This window comes from Lithobates pipiens, unplaced genomic scaffold (genome assembly GCF_037356315.1).
Source record: "Lithobates pipiens isolate NorthernLeopardFrog02 unplaced genomic scaffold, aLitPip1_a1.2 Scaffold_27, whole genome shotgun sequence".
NCBI lineage: Eukaryota > Metazoa > Chordata > Amphibia > Anura > Ranidae > Lithobates > Lithobates pipiens.
Window position 1 is genome coordinate 96,708,844 of NW_027507788.1, and position 22,262 is coordinate 96,731,105.

At 44.3% G+C, this 22,262-nt stretch overlaps 1 protein-coding gene across 1 annotated transcript in view; it reads left to right on the forward strand.

Moving 5' to 3' along the window:
• LOC143934018 (cell adhesion molecule CEACAM1-like) overlaps window positions 1-22,262 on the forward strand; it is a 155,549-nt gene that overhangs the window by 11,651 nt on the left and 121,636 nt on the right. Inside the window, exon 2 of the mRNA XM_077457252.1 lies at window positions 4,531-4,887. Coding sequence (XP_077313378.1) covers window positions 4,531-4,887 — 357 coding nt within the window. The remainder of the gene's footprint in view (window positions 1-4,530; window positions 4,888-22,262) is intronic.

The following is a 22,262-nucleotide window of genomic DNA, read 5'->3' on the forward strand; positions in this document are numbered from 1 at the left end:
AGTGCTTCCAATCAGTGCCACCTGTCAGTGCCAGTACCGCCTGTCAGTGCCACTCAGTGCTTCCCATCAGTGCTGATCAGTGCTTTCTATTAGGTGGCACTGATGCCCACTGATAGTGCCGCCTATCAGTGGCCATCAGTGCTGCCAGTACAGGGATGTGGAGATGAACTCAGCAGCCAGGCACGTTGTCCATGGGGGGGGGGGGGGGGGCCTGGCCTGGTGGACTGAAATCTGTTGATATTTATTAATGCCACATGCCAATAGTACAATAGGTAGTCGCCACACTACTATTTACAATAAACGAATGGAAGGGGTGGTGGTAGCTTAAGGCCCCTTTCACACGGACGATCCGTTCAGGTCCGCCTGTCAGTTTTTCAGGACCTGAGCGGACACGCCATAGAGGTCTATGGAGTGTCGGATGTCAGCGGTGACATGTCCGCTGACATCCGATCGGATCGGGTGACGACGGACACTGCGGTCTGTCGGCACCCGATCTCCCATAGGGGAGAGCGGCACTGTGACAGGTCCGTCCCTGCACAGTGTGCACGGACCTGTCATCTTCCTGCTCAGCGGAGATCGCTCCGGCGATCCCCGGTGAGCAAGCACTGATCCGCCCCGTGTGAAAGGACCCTAAATGGTTAATTGCTTACTTAATTTAATCTAGTGACAATCACTCTCAGGCTGCTGGCACCTAGATTGGGTCCCACAAGCTGGAAAATCTTTGTGCAGGGTGCAGTAGAGAGTGGCATTGTTATGCAAGTGACAGTGCAGTGTGAGATTAGCCAGTCCTTTGTCACGAGTTGGTGAGGAGGGCAAGGATCTGACACCCGTGTTCGTCACAGGACCCACTTTAAAGTTTATATGCACCACAGCTTAGCTGCAGCATACATACACACTGCATACACATACATCAACATGCACATAGAAACACACATTTCAACACTCTGTCTACAAATACAGGACATACAACATACCTACACACTGCATACAACAAACATACAAACAGGGGTTACCTAGAGTATTTGGCTACAGGGTCAGATCCTATATCTGGCACCCCCACTCACTGTTAATGCCTGTACGCACTCTCTCCCCTTAATACCTGTATGCACTCAGCCCACTCGTACCTGTAGGCACTCAGCCCCCTTTGTACCTGTACGCACTCAGACCCCCTCGCACCTGTACGCACTCAGACCCCCTCGCACCTGTACGCACTCAGACCCCCTCGCACCTGTACGCACTCAGACCCCCTCGCACCTGTACGCACTCAGACCCCCTCGCACCTGTAGGCACTCAGACCCCTCGCACCTGTAGGCACTCAGACCCCCTCGCACCTGTAGGCACTCAGACCCCCTCGCACCTGTAGGCACTCAGACCCCCTCGCACCTGTAGGCACTCAGCCCCCTCACACCTGTAGGCACTCAGCCCCTTCATACCTGTAAACACTCAGCTGCCCCCCCACCTCATACCTGTAGACACTCACACAGAGAGCCATCACAGCTACAGAGCACCTCCTGCACCAGCCACTGCCTTGTCCCGGTGTTTCATCAGATTTGGCAACCCGTCAGATTGTGTAATGGAAGTTGCCGCCATCTTGCTACACCCCACACTCCTCCACAATAAGGATACACTGAGAAGGGGGCAAGCAGACATCTTGTTAAACCCATGGGAGTTTTGCATTTCACACTTCTTTTCCACAGTAAACAGAGCATATATGGTGAAATACAGGATTTAGAAATCCGTCTGACTGTTTACATGTTGAAATAAAAGCAGCGGTGTTTTGTGAGATTAGCAAACCTCTGAGATCAGCAGGTTTGCGGCTGCTTTTAAAATTCAACATTTAAACAGTCTGTCAGATTTCTAAATACTGCATTTCCCCTTATAAGCTCTGTTTACTGTTAAAAATAAGTGTCAAATGCAAAACTCTGGTGGGTGTAACAAGATGACCGCTTGCCCCTTCTCAGTGTATAATTACTGTGGAGGAGTGAGGGGTGTAGCAAGATGGCGGCAACAGAACGTCCCTTCCGTTACAAATTCTGACGGGTCGCCAAATCTGACGAAACACCAGCTCTGATAGCTGGCCTGTTACCCCCCAATGTGTGGCAACTGGGGGGGGGGGGAGCTGCTCCCCCCCCACCCACTTGCATAGAAAACAGTTGTGATCTGTTTTGCTCTTGTGTTATGTTATACGGTAATGCTTCTTGAAACTCGGTTGTTATAAAATGCAGAGGGCATAATTTCTGTTTTCAATTTCTGTTTTAATATAACATGTAGGGGCATTCAATTGAGAGGGATATATATATATATATATATATATATATATATATATATATATATATATATATATATATATTGCCTTTGCAAAAAAATTAAGAACACTTCTTTGTAGTTCTGTAGGTAACTACAGAGTCATAGACCCCTTTCATGGGACCGTTCTGATCAGGTCTGCCTGTCAGTTTTTTAGGTGGATCTGATTGAAAATCAGTGCATTCTTATGGACAGGCGTATGTTAACAGACTTTTTTCTGTTTACACCCACCTACCTCCGGGTCTGATCGGGTCCTCTTAAAAAAAAGAAAAAAAAAAAATATTGGGGGAATCTGCCCCCTTCCATCTACAGGTCCTTCTCAAAAAATTAGCATATTGTGATAAAGTTCATTATTTTCTGTAATGTACTGATAAACATTAGACTTTCATATATTTTAGATTCATTACACACAACTGAAGTAGTTCAAGCCTTTTCTTGTTTTAATATTGATGATTTTGGCATACAGCTCATGAAAACCAAAAATTCATATCTCAAAAAATTAGCATACCATGAAAAGGTTCTCTAAACAAGCTATTAACCTAATCATCTGAATCAACTAATTAACTCTAAACACCTGCAAAAGATTCCTGAGGCTTTTAAAAACTCCCAGCCTGGTTCATTACTCAAAACCGCAATCATGGGTAAGACTGCCGACCTGACTGCTGTCCAGAAGGCCATCATTGACACCCTCAAGCAAGAGGGTAAGACACAGAAAGAAATTTCTGAATGAATAGGCTGTTCCCAGAGTGCTGTATCAAGGCACCTCAGTGGGAAGTCTGTGGGAAGGAAAAAGTGTGGCAGAAAACGCTGCACAACGAGAAGAGGTGACCGGACCCTGAAGAAGATTGTGGAGAAGGACCGATTCCAGACCTTGGAGGACCTGCGGAAGCAGTGGACTGAGTCTGGAGTAGAAACATCCAGAGCCACCTTGAACAGGCGTGTGCAGGAAATGGGCTACAGGTGCCGCATTCCCCAGGTCAAGCCACTTTTGAACCAGAAACAGCGGCAGAAGTGCCTGACCTGGGCTACAGAGAAGCAGCACTGGACTGTTGCTCAGTGGTCCAAAGTACTTTTTTTGGATGAAAGCAAATTTTGCATGTCATTCGGAAATCAAGGTGCCAGAGTCTGGAGGAAGACTGGGGAGAGGGAAATGCCAAAATGCCTGAGGTCCAGTGTCAAGTACCCACAGTCAGTGATGGTCTGGGGTGCCATGTCAGCTGCTGGTGTTGGTCCTCTGTGTTTTATCAAGGGCAGGGTCAATGCAGCTAGCTATCAGGAGATTTTGGAGCACTTCATGTTTCCATCTGCTGAAAAGCTTTATGGAGATGAAGATTTCATTTTTCAGCACGACCTGCCACCTGCTCACAGTGCCAAAACCACTGGTAAATGGTTTACTGACCATGGTATTACTGTGCTTAATTGGCCTGCCAACTCTCCTGACCTGAACCCCATAGAGAATCTGTGGGGTATTGGGAAGAGAAAGTTGAGAGACGCAAGACCCAACACTCTGGATGAGCTTAAGGCCGCTATCGAAGCATCCTGGGCCTCCATAACACCTCAGCAGTGCCACAGGCTGGTTGCCTCCATGCCATGCCGCATTGAAGCAGTCATTTCTGCAAAAGGATTCCCGACCAAGTATTGAGTGCATAACTGAACATAATTATTTGAAGGTTGACTTTTTTTTGTATTAAAAACACTTTTCTTTTATTGGTCGGATGAAATATGCTAATTTTTTGAGATAGGATTTTTGGGTTTTCAGGAGCTGTATGCCAAAATCATCAATATTAAAACAAGAAAAGGCTTGAACTACTTCAGTTGTGTGTAATGAATCTAAAATATATGAAAGTCTAATGTTTATCAGTACATTACAGAAAATAATGAACTTTATCACAATATGCTAATTTTTTGAGAAGGACCTGTATGTGGATTGGATCAGAGGTAGCTGGGTGTAAACGACACTAGGGTCTGTTTATTCCTGGCCGCCCATAGAGCTCTGTCTGTGTCCGCTCTGCAGGAACTGCGCAGACACAGATGTGCCATCCGCCCATTCTGCTCCGATCACCTCACAGGTTAGAATGGATTCTGCCCCGTGTGAATGGGGCCATGAGGTTCATCCACTCCAGACAAATCTCTAATATATTTTAATTGTACAATATTCTTTTAAATTGCTATATATTTTAAATATATGTGATCACTAGTTTTCTTATCTGTCACTGTCTCTTGCAGTTCTCCTCGGTGTGTTGGTGGATGTGTCCGGTGGAATGAGGAGTATTCAGCTGATCCCTCAGAATCCGATCATCGGAGGATCTGTCACTCTGAGTGTTCCTGGGATTACTGGGAGAATTCGTTATTTTATTTGGTTTAAAGGATTAAACACAAGCAACAATGATCATATAATCTTTACATATATTCCTGATGATAAGTCCCCACTGTCTCCTGGACCTCTGTACAATATTAGGATGACACCTCTCCTCAATGGATCTCTACAGATCTCCAACCTAAATAGAATGGATGAGGGAAATTACACGGTGAAGTTACAAGCAGATAATCAAAGCGATACAAGGGTACACCTGAACATCTATGGTGAGTAATACATCAGCGTATTGTCAGATAACATTTTCCATAAGTAAATTTTTTTCCACTTTGCAAGCAAGAAAATGTAGTAATTTTATTATGATTGGCATTAGGCTTGATCTAGAAAATGCAAACATAACCTGCCAGGCAATGTGAACAACCCACACTATGTACAGGCTTATGAGTATTTGCAGCCAGGATAAACACAGTGAGACTTGGGATGGGACTGGGATGTACTGTAGTTTAAAACTAGATCGTTTGGATGTATAATAAAAATATCCATCCATTCATAATAAATTGAAACACAAGGAGTTTTCCAATTATTTTTACAATATGCATTTGCTAGTGAACAGCCAATCACTAATATTCGTAGAAGAGGGATTTTCGTATCAATTAGGCCTCAAAATACAGATTTTACGAAAATGTTTTTTTTTTTGGAATAGTAAAGGGTTTTATGGTGTGTAGTGGTGCCCCCCCCACACAGGAGCTGCTTGGTATATTGGGTTCTCTGTTCTTTTGCCTCAACCCAGTGAATTACTTTGGCCCCTCTAAATCACCAGTGCGTATATAGAACACTCCCTGAAAGTGGAGTTCCACCCAGAAATGGAACTTGCGCTGTTCGGATTCCTCCCCTCCTCCGGTGTCACATTTGGCACCTTTCAGGGGGAAGCAGGTACCTGTTAAATCCGGGTATTTTCTCCCACTTCCAGAGGAAATTTGCAGCACACTGTCTGCCAACTACCAATGCGCCCCCCCCCCCCCCCCCCCGGCCCAGAAGTCAGCAGGGACCAAGCAGAATGCACAGAGCGACTCGTGCATGCGCAGTAGGTAACCAGGAGTGAAGCCAAAAGTCTTCACTGCCTGGCTCCCTTACTGGGAATGGCGGCAGCATCACCTGGGAGTCAATCCAAAGATCGGCTGGAGTGCCAACATTGCAGTCTCCCTGGACAGGTAAGTGTCCTTTATATTAAAAGTCAGCAGCTACAGTATTTGTCAAGAATGTCAAGTGTAAGCACCAAGTATATATAAATGTACCCCTTGAAGTTAGTAAAACGTGAAAAAAAAAAAAAAAAAAAAAACACTACTGTGTACAATATACCTATAACAGATAAATGCAACGTGACCCCAGGTATGGGGATATCACAACAACATGTATGAAAAACAAAAAGGTGAGTATATAAACATTGAAATCTATATATCGATAGGACTAAACGTGTAAATATATATCATAATAACAGAAAAAAGTCCCACTTTACTGTGACATAGCCCCGAAAAAGGGGGTGGCAAAAAAGTGTGTAGTGAACATCAACATAAACATAAACATATAAATAATAAAAACACTAAAGTTCATAAATTAATGAAGCAAAAGGCGTATATAGTGCAAGTCCCAATAAACTTCGGTGTCCACAAGCGTCCCACTTTACTGTGACCAGAAGTAATTTCACCCAGTGTAGCTCCCACCACCTTAAGAAGCACAGGCTTACCAGATGGATATGACCCGGATAGACATATGCCTAAGGGGTCAGTAATAGCTTGTAATCCCAGTTACTGCAACTTTAGATTCAGCAATCCACCATAGGGGGAGTCCAAACATAAATGATTCATTCAGTACGACAGGCTGCGTGTGATCACCGTTTTTGTATATATAGACAGCTCCGGCAACAATTCAGGCATGAAAGTAAAAAGGTAGAGCCGACATAGCGTAATAACGTTTTTCAAAAATTGGCTTTAATAAAAATAAAATATCAAACTCCTATTTCCATTGTAATCAATAAGCATGTCAGAGGAAAAATAGGCAGTGGCGGAGTCCTCCCGACGCGTTTTGACCTACAGGTCATCATCTGGGCACCCTATCCCGCCCCACCCCAGATGATGACCTGTAGGTCGAAACGCGTCGGGAGGACTCCGCCACTGCCTATTTTTCCTCTGACATGCTTATTGATTACAATGGAAATATGAGTTTGATATTTTATTTTTATTAAAGCCATTTTTTGAAAAACGTTATTACCCTATGTCGGCTCTACCTTTTTACTTTCATGCCTGAATTGTTGCCGGAGCTGTCTATATATACAAAAATGGTGATCACACGCAGCCTGTCGTACCGAATGAATCATTTATGTTTGGACTCCCCCTATGGTGGATTGCTGAATCTAAAGTTGCAGTAACTGGGATTACAAGCTATTACTGACCCCTTAGGCATATGTCTATCCGGGTCATATCCATCTGGTAAGCCTGTGCTTCTTAACCACTTTCAGACCGGACCATTTTGCTGGTAAATGACCAGAGGTCTTTTTACACTTTGGCACTGCGCTGCTTTAACTGGTAATTGCGCGGTCATGCAATGTTGTACCCAAACAAAATTTGCGTCCTTTTCTTCCCACAAATAGAGCTTTCTTTTGATGGTATTTGATTGCCTCTGCGATTTTTATTTTTTGCGATATAAACGTAAAAAGACCGCAAATTTTGAAAAAAAATGATATTTTCTACTTTTTGTTATTAGAAAAATCCAATAAACTCAATTTTAGTCATACATTTAGGACAAAATGTATTCAGCCACATGTCTTTGGTAAAAAAAAAGTCAATAATTGTATATTTATTGGTTTGCGCAAAAGTTGTCACATCTACAAACTAAGGTACGTTTTCTGGAATTTACGCAGCTTTTAGTTTACGACTGCCTATCTCATTTCTTGAGGTGCTAAAATGACAGGGCAGTACAAAACCCCCCCAAATGACCCCATTTTGGAAAGTAGACCCCCTAAGGAAATTGATAAGAGGCATGTTGAGCCCATTGAATATTTTATTTTTTTGCCTCAAGCGATTGAATAATGACAAAAAAAAAATTTTTTTTTTTTTTTTACACAAAGTTGTCACTAAATGATATATTGCTCACACATGCTATGGGCGTATGTGAAATGACACCCCAAAATAAATTCTGCTGCTTCTCCTGAGTACGGGGATACCACATATGTGGGACTTTTTGGGAGCCTAGCCGCGTACAGGGCCCCGAAAACCAAGCACCGCCTTCAGGCTTTCTAAGGGCGTCAATTTTTGATTTCACGCCTCACTACCTATTACAGTTTTGAAGGCCATAAAATGCCAAGATGGCACAAAACCCCCACAAATGACCCCATTTTAGAAAGTAGACACCCCAAGCTATTTGCTGAGAGGCATGTTGAGTCCATGGAATATTTTATATTTTGCCACAAGTTGCGGGAAAATTACAAACTTTTTTTTTTTTTTTTTTTTTTCACAAAGTTGTCACTAAATGATATATTGCTCATGCATGCCATGGGCATATGTGAAATGACACCCCAAAATAAATTCTGCTGCTTCTCCTGAGTACGGGGATACCACATATGTGGGACTTTTTGGGAGCCTAGCCGCGTACGGGGCCCCGAAAACCAAGCACCGCCTTCAGGCTTTCTAAGGGCGTAATTTTTTGAGTTCACTTCTCACTACCTATTACAGTTTTGAAGGCCATAAAATGCCAAGATGGCACAAAACCCCCACAAATGACCCCATTTTAGAAAGTAGACACCCCAAGCTATTTGCTGAGAGGCATGTTGAGTCCATGGAATATTTTATATTTTGCCACAAGTTGCGGGAAAATTACAAACTTTTTTTTTTTTTCACAAAGTTGTCACTAAATGATATATTGCTCACGCATGCCATGGGCATATGTGAAATGACACCCCAAAATAAATTCTGCTGCTTCTCCTGAGTACGGGGATACCACATATGTGGGACTTTTTGGGAGCCTAGCCGCGTACGGGGCCCCAAAAACCAAGCACCGCCTTCAGGCTTTCTAAGGGCGTTACAGTTTTGAAGGCCATAAAATGCCAAGATGGCACAAACCCCCCCCCCCCAAATGACCCCATTTTAGAAAGTAGACACCCCTAAATTTAGGGGTACACTAGTGAGACTAGGTAATAAATGGCGGGTGCCCTGAAACTATAAAAAAATAACTAACCAACCAGCGTCACCTGTAACAGTTATATGGTGATCACTGGTGAAAGGGTTAACTAGGGGGCAATCAGGGGGCTTTATGCGGTAGTATATGGGGGTCCCTGGCGCTATAAAAAGCTGCGGCGAACCTAAATACCTACCTGCCTAACTAGCGTCACCTGTGACACTAATACAGCGATCAGAAAAACGATCGCTTATTAGGCTGGGTTCACACTGGAGCGATGCGGGAACGCCACGAATGCGCGGCGGGTTCCCGCATCGCATGCCTCCCGGCGGCAGTTCACACTGCCCTATGCGAACTGCTGGGAGTGTCAGTGAAATGTTAATGACACCCCCAGATCAGTTCGCATATCGCAGTGCGATCTGCAAACTTGGATCGCATGGTGTGAACACCCATGCGATCCGATTCTGCTGCGGACCAAAAAAAGGGTCCCGTGCGAGTTTGCGGCGGGTGCGACACGAATTCAGCCATACTATCTGTATAGCTGAACTCGAATCGCACAGAGATCGGATGTGATTTGCACTGCAGTGCGGTGCGAATCACATCCGTTCTCATAAACCGCTGCAATGTGAACCCAGCCTTAGTGACACTGGCGACGGGGGGTGATCACGGGGTTAAACCTTTATTGGGGGGGTTAGGGGGGTACCTTAGAACTAAAGGGGGCTAACCCTAACTGCCCTAACAGTTATTAGTCACAAATGACACCTGCCGGGTGATCAGGGGGTTAAACCTTTATTAGGTAATAAATGGCGGGTGCCCTGAAACTATAAAAAAATAACTAACCAACCAGCGTCACCTGTAACAGTTATATGGTGATCACTGGTGAAAGGGTTAACTAGGGGGCAATCAGGGGGCTTTATGCGGTAGTATATGGGGGTCCCTAGCGCTATAAAAAGCTGCGGCGAACCTAAATACCTACCTGCCTAACTAGCGTCACCTGTGACACTAATACAGCGATCAGAAAAACGATCGCTTATTAGGCTGGGTTCACACTGGAGCGATGCGGGAACGCCACGAATGCGCGGCGGGTTCCCGCATCGCATGCCTCCCGGCGGCAGTTCACACTGCCCTATGCGAACTGCTGGGAGTGTCAGTGAAATGTTACTGACACCCCCAGATCAGTTCGCATATCGCAGTGCGATCTGCAAACTCGGATCGCATGGTGTGAACACCCATGCGATCCGATTCTGCTGCGGGCCAAAAAAAGGGTCCCGTGCGAATTTGCGGCGGGTGCGGCGGGTGTGGCGGGTGCGGCGGGTGCGGCGAATGGCTGAACTCGAATCGCACAGAGATCGGATGTGATTTGCACTGCAGTGCGGTGCGAATCACATTCGTTCTCATAAACCGCTGCAATGTGAACCCAGCCTTAGTGACACTGGCGACGGGGGGTGATCACGGGGTTAAACCTTTATTGGGGGGGTTAGGGGGGTACATTAGAACTAAAGGGGGCTAACCCTAACTGCCCTAACAGTTATTACAGTCACAAATGACACCAATGCAAAAAAAAAAAAAAAAAAAAAAAAAATGACATTGGTGTCACTGTGACTGGGGGGCAGGGGTAATTGGGGGGGTGATCGGGGGGTAAAGGGGGGGTGTGAGTGTGCCTGGCATGTTCTACTGTGTGTGGGATGTGTTGGTGCAACTCACTGATCCGCTCTCCTCCGTGTCGGAACGAAAAATACCGACACGGAGGAGAGAATACATCACTTCCTCTCCTGTGTTTACATTACAGGAGAGGAAGTGATGTCACCGGGGATTTCCATTCGTCGGGAGCGATCGCGAGGGGGTGGCCATGAATGAATGGCCGTCCCCTCGTCCGGGATCGCTCCCGAACGAAAACCGACCGCCGCAGGCACCGGGCGGGGGCCCGATCGGGCCCCCGACCCGCGGGAGGCAAAGGACGTACATATATGTGCTTATGCCTGCCCGTGCCATTCTGATGACGTACATCAGCGTGAGGCGGTCGGCAAGTGGTTAAGGTGGTGGGAGCTACACTGGGTGAAATTACTTCTGGTCACAGTAAAGTGGGACGCTTGTGGACACCAAAGTTTATTGGGACTTGCACTATATACGCCTTTTGCTTCATTAATTTATGAACTTTAGTGTTTTTATTATTTATATGTTTATGTTGAAGTTCACTACACACTTTTTTGCCACCCCCTTTTTCGGGGCTATGTCACAGTAAAGTGGGACTTTTTTCTGTTATTATGATATATATTTACACGTTTAGTCCTATCGATATATAGATTTCAATGTTTATATACTCACCTTTTTGTTTTTCATACATGTTGTGATATCCCCATACCTGGGGTCACGTTGCATTTATCTGTTATAGGTATATTGTACACAGTAGTGTTTTGTTTTTGTTTTTTTCACGTTTTACTAATTTCAAGGGGTACATTTATATATACTTGGCGCTTACACTTTACATTCTTGACGTCTTCTGAGCTAAAAAGATCCCAGTTTTAGCGTGTTAGCAGCCTTGTTTTCAGTTTTCTTTTCTCAGTTTTCCTCTGTTGTTGACTATTGCGCAGTGTTATTGTGTACATCTAGCTACAGTATTTGTAGCTGCTGACTTATTTAAAAAAATAATAATTTCGCTGGCGGAACTCTGCTTTAAGGGCCGCAAGTAACTGGGATCCCAAACCTTGCACAGCCAGGCACTCCAGATTTAGAGAACAGTCCAGTGGAAATGTGCCGCATTGCAAAGCACATGATTGCATTGCCACTAGCTGTGCTGCATTGGCCTCAGCAACAATGCATGTAACATATGCCATACATTGCAGCTAAGTACTCAGTAATGCATGCATTGCTACAGTGTGTACGTAATGTAAACAATAAAAAAATCGAAATAATAAATAAAGATTTAAACGAAATTGGGCTCAAATATGCCTTTTATTGCATGAAGAAGCAGTAAGGCTACATCTACACTAGCAGATGTCACTGCTGCACCTCTGAAAAATGATGTGCAGTCAGATTGCTTTTCAGAGGCATTTGATGAGGTGCTGAAATGTCACACCACCACTTGTTTTAACCCTGTAAGAGGCAATAGAATGAGTTGCATTTACATACCTCCCAACTTTCTGAGATGACACCTATTAGAAAATGTATGTAGGCATAGGACACACCCCCTTAAGGCTGCATTAACACCTGAGTGTTTCAAATTCGTGCATTTTTACCATGATTTTTGCCTTTATTTTTGTTCAGGTCACCAATGTAAAAAGCAAAAAAAAAAAAAAACACCTGTAATCAGCCCCAAAGAAGCTCATGTTCTTTTTTGAGCTTAAGGTGTTTTTTAGGCATTTTGCTTCAGGTGAAAAAACGCTCAGATGTGAACAGGTGCCATTGAAATGAATGGGATTTTGCTTGTTGGGCATTTTTCAGGCATTTTACAGGCATTTTTCGAGTGTTTTAGGAGCTGAAAATGCCCAGGTGTGAATGCAGCCTAAAGGAGAATAATAAAAAAAAAAATGTGTTAAACCCACAAGTTCTTTTTACCACTACTATATATTGGCTTTTGGAATTTACAAATGTAGCAATTTAGAAATTGGATGAAAGGTTTAGCGCTGGGTAGGGATGAGCTCCGGCGTGTTCGCACACTCCACGTGCAGAGCCCGTCAGGAAGTCAGCTGCAGAGATCAGGAAATGGTGCAGCGTTGCGCTAATCACAGGCAATGAGATGACTTCCTGGCGGACTTTGCACGTGGAGTGTGCGAACACGCCGGAGCTCATCCCTGTCGCTCCGTCATCTCTTCCGATCTCTTCTCCGGCTCTTCTGCCTCCTCCACTCGTCCCCATCCCCTTTCCTGAACCGCTGGGCTGTGTGCTCAGATAAAGGGTTTGGTGTGGATTTTCAGGGGGGACTCCACACCGTTTCTTTTTTTTATATGGTGTAGAGTTACCCTTCAGGATCATGAGAGCACAAGTTGCATGCCAAAGACGGTTCAGTTAATACGATAATCCAACTTTGCTCTGACTTCAGTAATATTCAATGGGCTGAGGTAGGATTATAGTCTGCCCAAAGTAGTGCAGGGACTACTTTGAAGTCAGCACGACTTGAAGTCGTACTAATATGAATGGCTGTCATTGGAAATCATGGGGAATGACTTGTCATGCTACTTTGCAGTCCCAAATCGTGGGACAAGTCGTACAAGTGTGAAAGGGGTCTAACAGGCAAGGTCTCTGTCCCCGACTTACCACTTACTCTCCATGTGTCTGAATGATGTGGAAACTGTTTTATAAGATACCACGCCAAGATGACTTCCAGTGATCTTGAGAGGTTTCAGCTAGCAGTCAGACAGCTGGATCCTCAGAGATACTGGTGGAGTCACTAAGTGGACAATTCTCCCAACAGACTAAATTCCAGCTGTGATAATGACACAGGGCCATATGCATACAAGAGGGGAAACCTGCACCACCTGCCTACTTGTGGTTACATAACATGCCATGAGCAGGGAGGTGCAGTGAGGTTAGTGGCTGGTGAGTCACTGGCTAGTATCAGAGCCAGATACACAGAGGTTACATACGCCACAAACATTATAGAGGAGGTCTTGTGCTAGAATCATTCCTCTTGCTCTAACCTTTTTTTCATCTTTTTCTTATTCATGAAAGTTTCTTTAAAAAAAGAAAGAAAAATGTTTCTTTGAAAAATTGCTACGCAAATACCATGTGATACAAAAAGTTGCAACGACCACCATTTTATTCTCTATAGTGTCTGCTAAAATATATATTAATATTGTTTGGGGGTTCCAAGTAATTTTCTAGCAAAAAAAAAATAAGTAGGATTTTTACATGTAGGAGGGAAGTGTCAGAATTTGCCTGGGTGGCAAGGGGTTAATTACTAGAAGTAATACACAAAGAATTATTATATATTGTTTTTTAAGGTAATTTACTATATTTTTAAAAATCTGTACTTCTGTACTCAAGCAGGTGGCTTAACGGACAAATTACTGAAGCTTGAAGTTATAACATAATTTATTATTTATCTATTTACTGTGAAATTACTGGTTGGAAGTTATAACATATAGCCTATAAATACGGTATGATATAGCTTGATTAAAACAGTAACTTTTCAACAGCAGCAGATTCTCATTCTCCCTCTTAACTGTGTGAGAAAAACATGGGATTGTACACATAAACCCATACACTTACACATAAACCCATGTGTTTTCCCTTGTAGTTAAAGAGGGCTGGGCTGGAAGGGAGCATTTGTCTTTTTTATACACATCCCCCCCCCCCCCCCCTTCTATGGCACTGCAGTGAGAGGAGAGCCTCCACTGCAGCATTTTTATTGGACAGCTGGGACCAATGGTACTTTACCATTGGTCCAAGACTCCATGCTGTCCATTGAGCTCAGTGTCTCTGACAAGAAGTGAGGAGAGGCACTGTGGGCTCATGTTCTCAGTCTGCTGCAAACAGACGGTCAGCTTGTATTTAACCACTTGCCGCCCGCCCTATAGGCAATTGACGGTGGCAAAGTGGTTGCATAATCCTGATCGGACGTCATATGACGTGATCAGGATTATGAGCCGCTGCGCGCCCCGGGGGCGCGCGTCGCGGCGATCGTTGTTGCGGGGTGTCAGTCTGACACCCTGCAACTACGATCTCGGTAAAGAGTCTCCGACGGAGACTCTTTACCACGTGATCAGCCGTGTCCAATCACGGCTGATCACAGTGTAAATAGGAAGAGCCGGTGATCGGCTTTTCCTCACTCGCGTCTGTCAGACGCGAGTAGAGGAGAGCCGATCGGCTGCTCCTCTGACAGGGGGGTCTGTGCTGATCGATTATCAGCACAGCCCCCCCCCCGAGGATGCCCACACTGGACCACCAGGGACGCCACCAGACCACCAGGGATGCCCAGCAAAAGGTAATCCTCCCTAGATCACCAGGGATGCCAGTCAGTGCCCATAATGGGCATCACTGATTGGCATGCATTATTGTTTGGCACTGATTGGCATCCATTAGTACAGTATAACAATACAATGCCGCCTATCAGTGCCCACCTGTGGCGCCTATCAGTGCCCACCCATGCCAGCCATCAGTGCCAATTTGTGCCACCTATCAGTGCCCATCCGTGTCCCCAATCAGTGCCACCCATCAGTGCCGCCTATCAGTGCCACCTATTGGTGCCACACCATTGGTGCCCATCAGTGCCCATCAGTGTAGCCCCATCAGTGCCCATCAGTGAAGGAGAAAACGTACTTATCTACAAAGTTTTGAAACTGAAACAAAAAAAAACATATTTTTTTTTAAATGTTCGGTATTTTTTTATTTGTAGCGCAAAAAATAAAAACCGTAGAGGTGATCAAATACCACCAAAAGAAAGCTCTATTTATGGGGAAAAAATTATAAAAATTTCATTTGGGTACAGTGTAGCATGACCGCGCAATTGTCATTCAAAGTGCGACAGTGCTGAAAGCTCAAAATTGGTCTGGGCAGGAAGGTGTTTAAGTGCCCGGTATTGAAGTGGTTAAACTGGCCATTCTGTATGTAGCTTCTGACACAGCCCCAAAACTCAGCTACCTACCCCCTACTACAGGTCACCGAGCTAGACCCTTGAAGCTTGATCCTTTTTCTCTTTTTTTTTTTTATTGTTCATGGCTCTGCTTCCCCTGACTGCACATCTCTGCCCATGAGCATAGATATATGCTTCGAACACAAATAGTGTTTCGTTTGGAGCATACACCCATGCATGTGAATGACTTAGGCTGCTTTCACACTGGGGCGGTATTCAGGCGTTACAGCGCTAAAAATAGCGCCTGTGTAGCGCCTGAAAAAAACCGGCCCCTTTCACTCCAGTGTGAAAGCTGGAGGGCTTTTACACTGGAGCGGTGCGCTGGCAGGACAGTGAAAAAAGTCCTGCTAGCCGCATCTTTGGAGCTGTGAAGGAGCGGTGTATTCACCGCTCCTATACCGCTCGTACCCATTGAAATCAATGGGACACAGCGCAATACCGCCGGCATAGCGCCGCTATACGGGCGGTTTTAACCCTTTTTCGGCCGCTAGCGGGGGTTAAAACCACCCCGCTAGCGCCCGCAGACCGCCGCTAAAACGACAGTAAAGCGCCGCTAAAAATAGCGGCACTTTACCGCCGACGGCCGCACCACCCCAGTGTGAAAGGGGCCTAATGCAACCCCCAGCCCATAACCACGCACAGTCACATCTTCTAATTAATCTCAAACTGTGTCTGTATCTAGAAAGAAGAGTGATTCTGCAGGCTCAGCACACTTTACAGCTGTATGCCTGAACACTAAAAGGAAATGTAGACCTTGTTGTGAGGGTTTGCAAAACTGAGAAGGATTATATAGTTCCCCTGTTCATACTTATAGCATAGCTAAACCCAAAAACAAAAATGTAATATATTGCAGCTTATCAGTCCTTAGCTTGAAAGAAAGAAAACAAATGCAGCCACCATGTCTAAGAATATCTTTTACATAGCTCCCAACTGTCCCTGATTTCGAGGGACTGTCCCTGATTTGGAGCAATTTCCCTCTGTCCCTCAGTTGTCCCTCATTTTGGTCTGATCTATATAGATGTATATAAAATGCACTTTTTATCTATCAAAAAGTATTTCCCAGTGCTAAACCTTTCATCTGATTTCTAAATTGCTGCATTTGTAAATTCCAAAAGGAATAATAGTGTACACTAAAATACACTCGTGGGTTTAACCAATCTTGTTTGTATAATTCTCCTTTAAAGGGGCGTGGCAAGGGGTGTGCCCTATGCCTGTATACTTTTGCTGATAGGTGTCCCTCATTCCCATCTCAAAAAGTTGTGAGGTGTGCTTTTAACCACTTAAGCCCCGGACCAAATTGCAGCCAAAGGACTAGGCCCCTTTTTGTGATTCGGCACTGCGTAACTTTAACTGACAATTGCGTGGTCGTGCGACGTGGCTCCCAAACAAAATTGGCGTCCTTTTTTTCCCACAAATAGAGCTTTCTTTTGGTGGTATTTGATCACCTCTGCGGTTATTTTTTATTTTTTTAAACAAAAGTAGAATTTTACAACATTTTTTTCCTTGTGCTATAATAAATATCACCAAATTATATATATAAAAAACATTTTTTTTCCTTAGTTTAGGCCGATACATATTATTCTTCTACATATTTTTGGTAAAAAAAAAAATCGCAATTATTAATTGATGGGTTTGCGCAAGAGTTATAGCGTTTACAAAATAGGGGATAGTTTTATAGCATTTCTATTAATATTTTTTTTTTTTTTTTACTAGTAATGGCGGAGATCAGAGATTTTTATTGTGACTGCGAGATTATGGCAGACACATCGGACATTTTTGACGCATTTTTGGGACCATTGTAATTTATACAGCAATCAGTGCTATTTAAATGCACTGATTGCTGTGTAAATGATACTGGCAGTGAATGAGTTAACCACTAGAGGGCGAGGAGGGGTTATGTATGACGTTATGTTTTATTTTTATTGTAGGGGGCGTGGCCTGGCATGTGACTTCACTGATCGTCTTTCCCTATAACAGGGAACAGACGATCGGCGACAGCCACAGTAGGAAGCACGGGGAGAGGTTTGTTTGCACAGACCCTCTCCTCGTTTTTCAGCTCTGTGACCCGATCGCGGGACACCAGTGGCGATCGGGTCCCATGGTCACGGAGCTCAGGACTGGGTCACGAGCGCGCCGCCGGCGGTACGCTCCCAACCCACGGCTGGGCACTTAAAAAGCCACGTACAGGTACGTGATTGTGCCCAGCCGTGCCATTCTGCCAACATATATGTGCAGGAGGCGGTCCTTAAGCGGTTAAGCAAGTACCAAAAATACCTGTTGATATTGCCAGAAATTACCGTATATATCTGTAATTTTTTCCCCTTAAAATCAGGGGAAAATTGTGGGTGCGTGTTATACGCTGATCCCCTGGGGATTGTGAGCCTCTCGGCCATTTTCGGCGGCTTTCAGGGCGCTCTCTGTCCCACATGAGCCGCCGAGAGCGGCTGAGAGCCACCGAGAAAGGCCAAAATTGGCCAAGAGCCGCTGGGGACCAGCCAAAAGCCGCCAAGAACAGCTGAAAGTGACTGAGAATGGGTGAGAGCTACCGAGCGCCGCTGAGATACAAAGGACATCTGGCTCTTTATCTCGGCGGAGCCATTTTTCAACGGCAAGGCTGCAAATGACAATGACAAGGCTGCAGATGGACATGGCTGCATTGATGGGCATTTAAATGTACATTTTTTCCCTTAACCACTTTCAGACCGGACCAATTTGCTGGTCAAAGACCAGACCGCTTTTTGCGTCGCTTTAACTGACAATTGTGCAGTCGTGCGACGTGGCTCCCAAACAAAATTGACGTCCTTTTTTTCCCACAAATAGAGCTTTCTTTTGGTGGTATTTGATCACCCCTGCGGTTTTTATTTTTTGCGCTATAAACAAAAATAGAGCGACAATTTTGAAAAAAACGCATTATTTTTTACTTTTTGTTATAATAAATATCCCCCAAAATATATATATAAAAAAAAAATTTCCCTCAGTTTAGGACAATACATATTCTTCTACATATTTTTGGTAAAAAAAATCGCAATAAGCGATTATTGATTGGTTTGCGCAAAAGTTATAGCGTTTACAAAATAGGGATAGTTTTATAGCATTTTTATTAATCATTTTTTATTATTTTTTTTTTACTAGTAATGGTGGCGATCAGCGATTTTTATTGTGACTGCGACATTGTGGGGGACCCATCGGACATTTTTGGGACCATTGTCATTTATACAGTAATCACTGCTATATAAATGCAGTGATTCCTGTGTAAATGGCACTGGCAGTGAAGGGGTTAACCAGTGGGTGGCAGTGTAGGGGTTAAGTGTTCCTAGGGGTGTGTTGCTAACTGTGGGGGGGGGGGGTTGGGCTTTCATTTAGTGAACATAGATCAGTGTCACTAGTTGCTAGGCAGAATGGAGAAATGCTGTTTACAACGGCATTTCTTCATTTGGCCGCTCCGTGAGACGATCGTGGGGATCGTGGGAGCGCGCCGCCGCCGACGCGCTCCCCATGGCAGGGCGGCAAATTTAAAGGGACGTACATGTACGCCCATTTGCCTGCCTGTGCCATTCTGTCGATGTACATCGTCGTGCACTTGTCGGCAAGTGGTTAAACCTCCCTCCTAAAGATTGTTTCCTTAAAATTCCCTCCTAAAATTGGGGTGTGTGTTATACTCCAATAAATACGGTACGTGTTTTCTTTTTAGTTAAGTGACAAAGACATAAGTGTCTCTCATGTGCACACTTGTGTTTTGGCTCCTTCCATAGATACAATGGAGGAATAAGTGTAGCCACGAAGGGACAGAATTGTGTTGTTTGCTAGTACTCACACTTCATGAAAGAGGAGCAGCACTGTGAGCCAATCAGGGCTCTCCCTTTTCTTCTGTGCTGTAAATCAGTAGTTAGGGCATGTTTACTGGAGGAGAGAGAGCAGACTATAAGGCCTCATGCACACTCAGCGTTTTTGGAAGTTTATACAGCTGCTGTTTTTGGCTGTAAAAACGCTCGAACATCAAAAAATGCTGATAAATGCTCATAAAATTGCGACTTGCTTGCATTTTCTAACATTTTTGATCCATAAAAAAAAAAAAAAGCTAACGCTAAAAAACGCTATTGCAAAAATGTTGAAAAGTGTTGAAAAACTCACTGCAAAGTTACTGCCATTTTTAGAACATTATTATGACATCCAGTGTGCATGAGGCCGTTATCGATATAGTTTTCTTCAAATTTTTACAATCGCAAACTGAAGGCAGGTTAGTGACCAATATTGTATTGTGGACTGACCGCCATCATTGTACGTTAGCTGTTTTAAATGGAATACCGTTGTTATGGCAGCAGCTAGATGCCATAACCCCTGTAACCTCTTCAACAGCAGGCAGTCCGCTTTCAGATATAAGTGGTCTCAGCAGCTGATTCGCCTCTGCCGCTTACCGGAGCCGTCGATATCGGTGGAGACGATCAGGTCCTCTCACCTCACAGGCTTGATGTCGAGTGAGGGAAAGATGGCCCCCCGCTCGGCTCCACACCATTGGATGGCAGAAGCAACGTCAAACGTCACTTACACCCAATGGTTTTAAATGGGACATTTTTTTTTCACCAAAAAATAATAAAAAGACATACATTTTTTTTTTATTGCATTTTAATGTGAATGTTAGATCTGAGGTCTTTTTGACCCCAGATCTCATATTTAAGAGGTCCTGTCATGCTTTTTTTTTATTATAAGGAATGTTTATGTTCCTTGTAATAGGAATAAAAGTGACCCAATTATTATTATTTTTTAAAGGACAGTGTAAAAAAATAAATAAAAATAAAATAAAAAATAAAGTAAAATGCCCCGTCCCAACGAGCTCACGCGCAGAAGCGAACGTATATGTAAGTCACGTCCACATATGAAAACGTGAGGTATCACCGCGATCGCTAGAGCGAAAAAAATAATTCTAGCACAAGGCCTCCTATGTAACTCAAAACTGATAACTTGTAAAAAAATTGTATACGTAGTCCATTTTTAAGGGTCAAAATTTGTCGCCATGCCACGAGTGGGTGCAATTTTGAAGCATGACATGTTAGGTATCAATTTACTCAGCCCAATTTCTTTCATACTGTGAAAGATAATGTTATGCTAAGTTTACGGTTGTCTTATTTTTTTTTTTATTCCAAAAAGTGTTTTTTCTCAAAAAACTGTGATTGTAAGACCGCCATACGGTGTGACAAAGTATTGCAATGACCGCCATTTTCTTCTCTAGGTTGTCTGAAAAACATATATAATATTTGCGGATTCTAAGTAATTTTCTACCAAACAAAATGACTTTAACTACTTAAGGACCAGGCCTATTTTAACTACTTAAGGACCGGGCCTATTTTAACTACTTAAGGACCAGGCCTATTTTAACTACTTAAGGACCGGGCCTATTTTAACTACCTAAGGACCGGGCCTATTTTAACTACTTAAGGACCGGGCCTATTTTTCAGACTTGATGTTTACAAGTTAAAGTCAACAGAGAAAAGATCACAAACTTGGGTTTGCGTTTTTTTTGGGTTGCCTGGATCACAAGAGCAGCTGACTTAAAATACAAGTTCTTTGGTAGATAAAGCAGTTCTTGTATCCGTATTTCATATGTACATTTAAATGTATAGAGTTCAGTTCAGAGGCGTAGCTTGAAGCTTGTGTGTGCAGATACATCCATCGCACGCCACAATACTCAAAGTGGCTTAAGAGTTTTGAGTTCCCAGAGTTCCTCTTTACATCAGAGGACAGGGACCCGTGGCAGGTCACTTGGCTGTATACAGCTCCCTCCCCCACACTACACAGGGCTGGAATCACATTCCATTACACAGTCTGTCAGTCTTCACAGAGTGTATTTGGCTTTTATGTTTCCCTTCTGACCCGTGAAATTCTCTGATCGGAACAGCAGTGTAGTTGCAGTAGGCAGATACACCCTGTGCAGATCATGGCTAACTGGCTGTGTTGTAAAGGAATGTGATTTCAGCCCTGCGGAGAAGGAACAGGTCAGGGGGCTTTGGGGGGGGGGGGGGGGGGGGAACTTAGATCTGGGAGGGAAAGCCATGCGACACAAAATCTGAAGCTGGCAGCCCTTCAGGGGCCCCCTGAAGAGGTGTTAATGGATTTGTTTTAGCAATTTCTGAAGGTTTCTCTGTCGGTGTTGGCAGGTGTTGGGGGAAGGTCACCTCCCGGAGGTGTGTGTCTTTTCTCTGGTTGTCAGGGAAGTGGGGTAAGTAGACACCCCCGGGTGGGGGGTACAGAGAATCCCAGCTGGTGACTAGGAGACACTGAGTAGTGTCATACCTCACCAGTGACATCAGTCCCATCGTGGCTACAGGATGGCACTCTCCTCCTCTTACCTCACTGAGCTTGGTTACAATTCTATGTTTCCAGAGCACAGCACAGACTCTTCCCCATCCTGAGCTGTTCTCACCTTGTGCTCCTCTCCATTCAGGAATTGCCTCACAGCTTCTCCCCAGCCAATAGGAACAGAGGGGTATGGACTGTGGAAGGCAAGTAGCAGTACTGGAGCGTGGCTGTGGTGCCCTAAGGCAGATCGGACCTGAATTTTGTGGAAGATATGATATGACAGGGAGGCTGCAGGGGCCCCCTGGAGCTTGGGGTGGGGTTGTGATTGGGACCCTTGCAACCCCCTTATGCTACGCCCATGGTTGAGTTTAAATAACATATGAGGTATTCAGAGCCAACAGCATTTGGTTTGTTTTCTCCATTCTCCTAGAGGTAGTGATAGTTCACCAAATTTTAGGATTTACTATGGATATATACTTTTACTGAAATTGCAATTTGCTGCATCAGTTATCTTTTGGAGATTCTGGCTATTATAGGCAATGCTACATAATATTGTGCTTATTCCTATGTTTAGTCCTAGGGCCATTTACTTATTCATTTGTTTTGTCT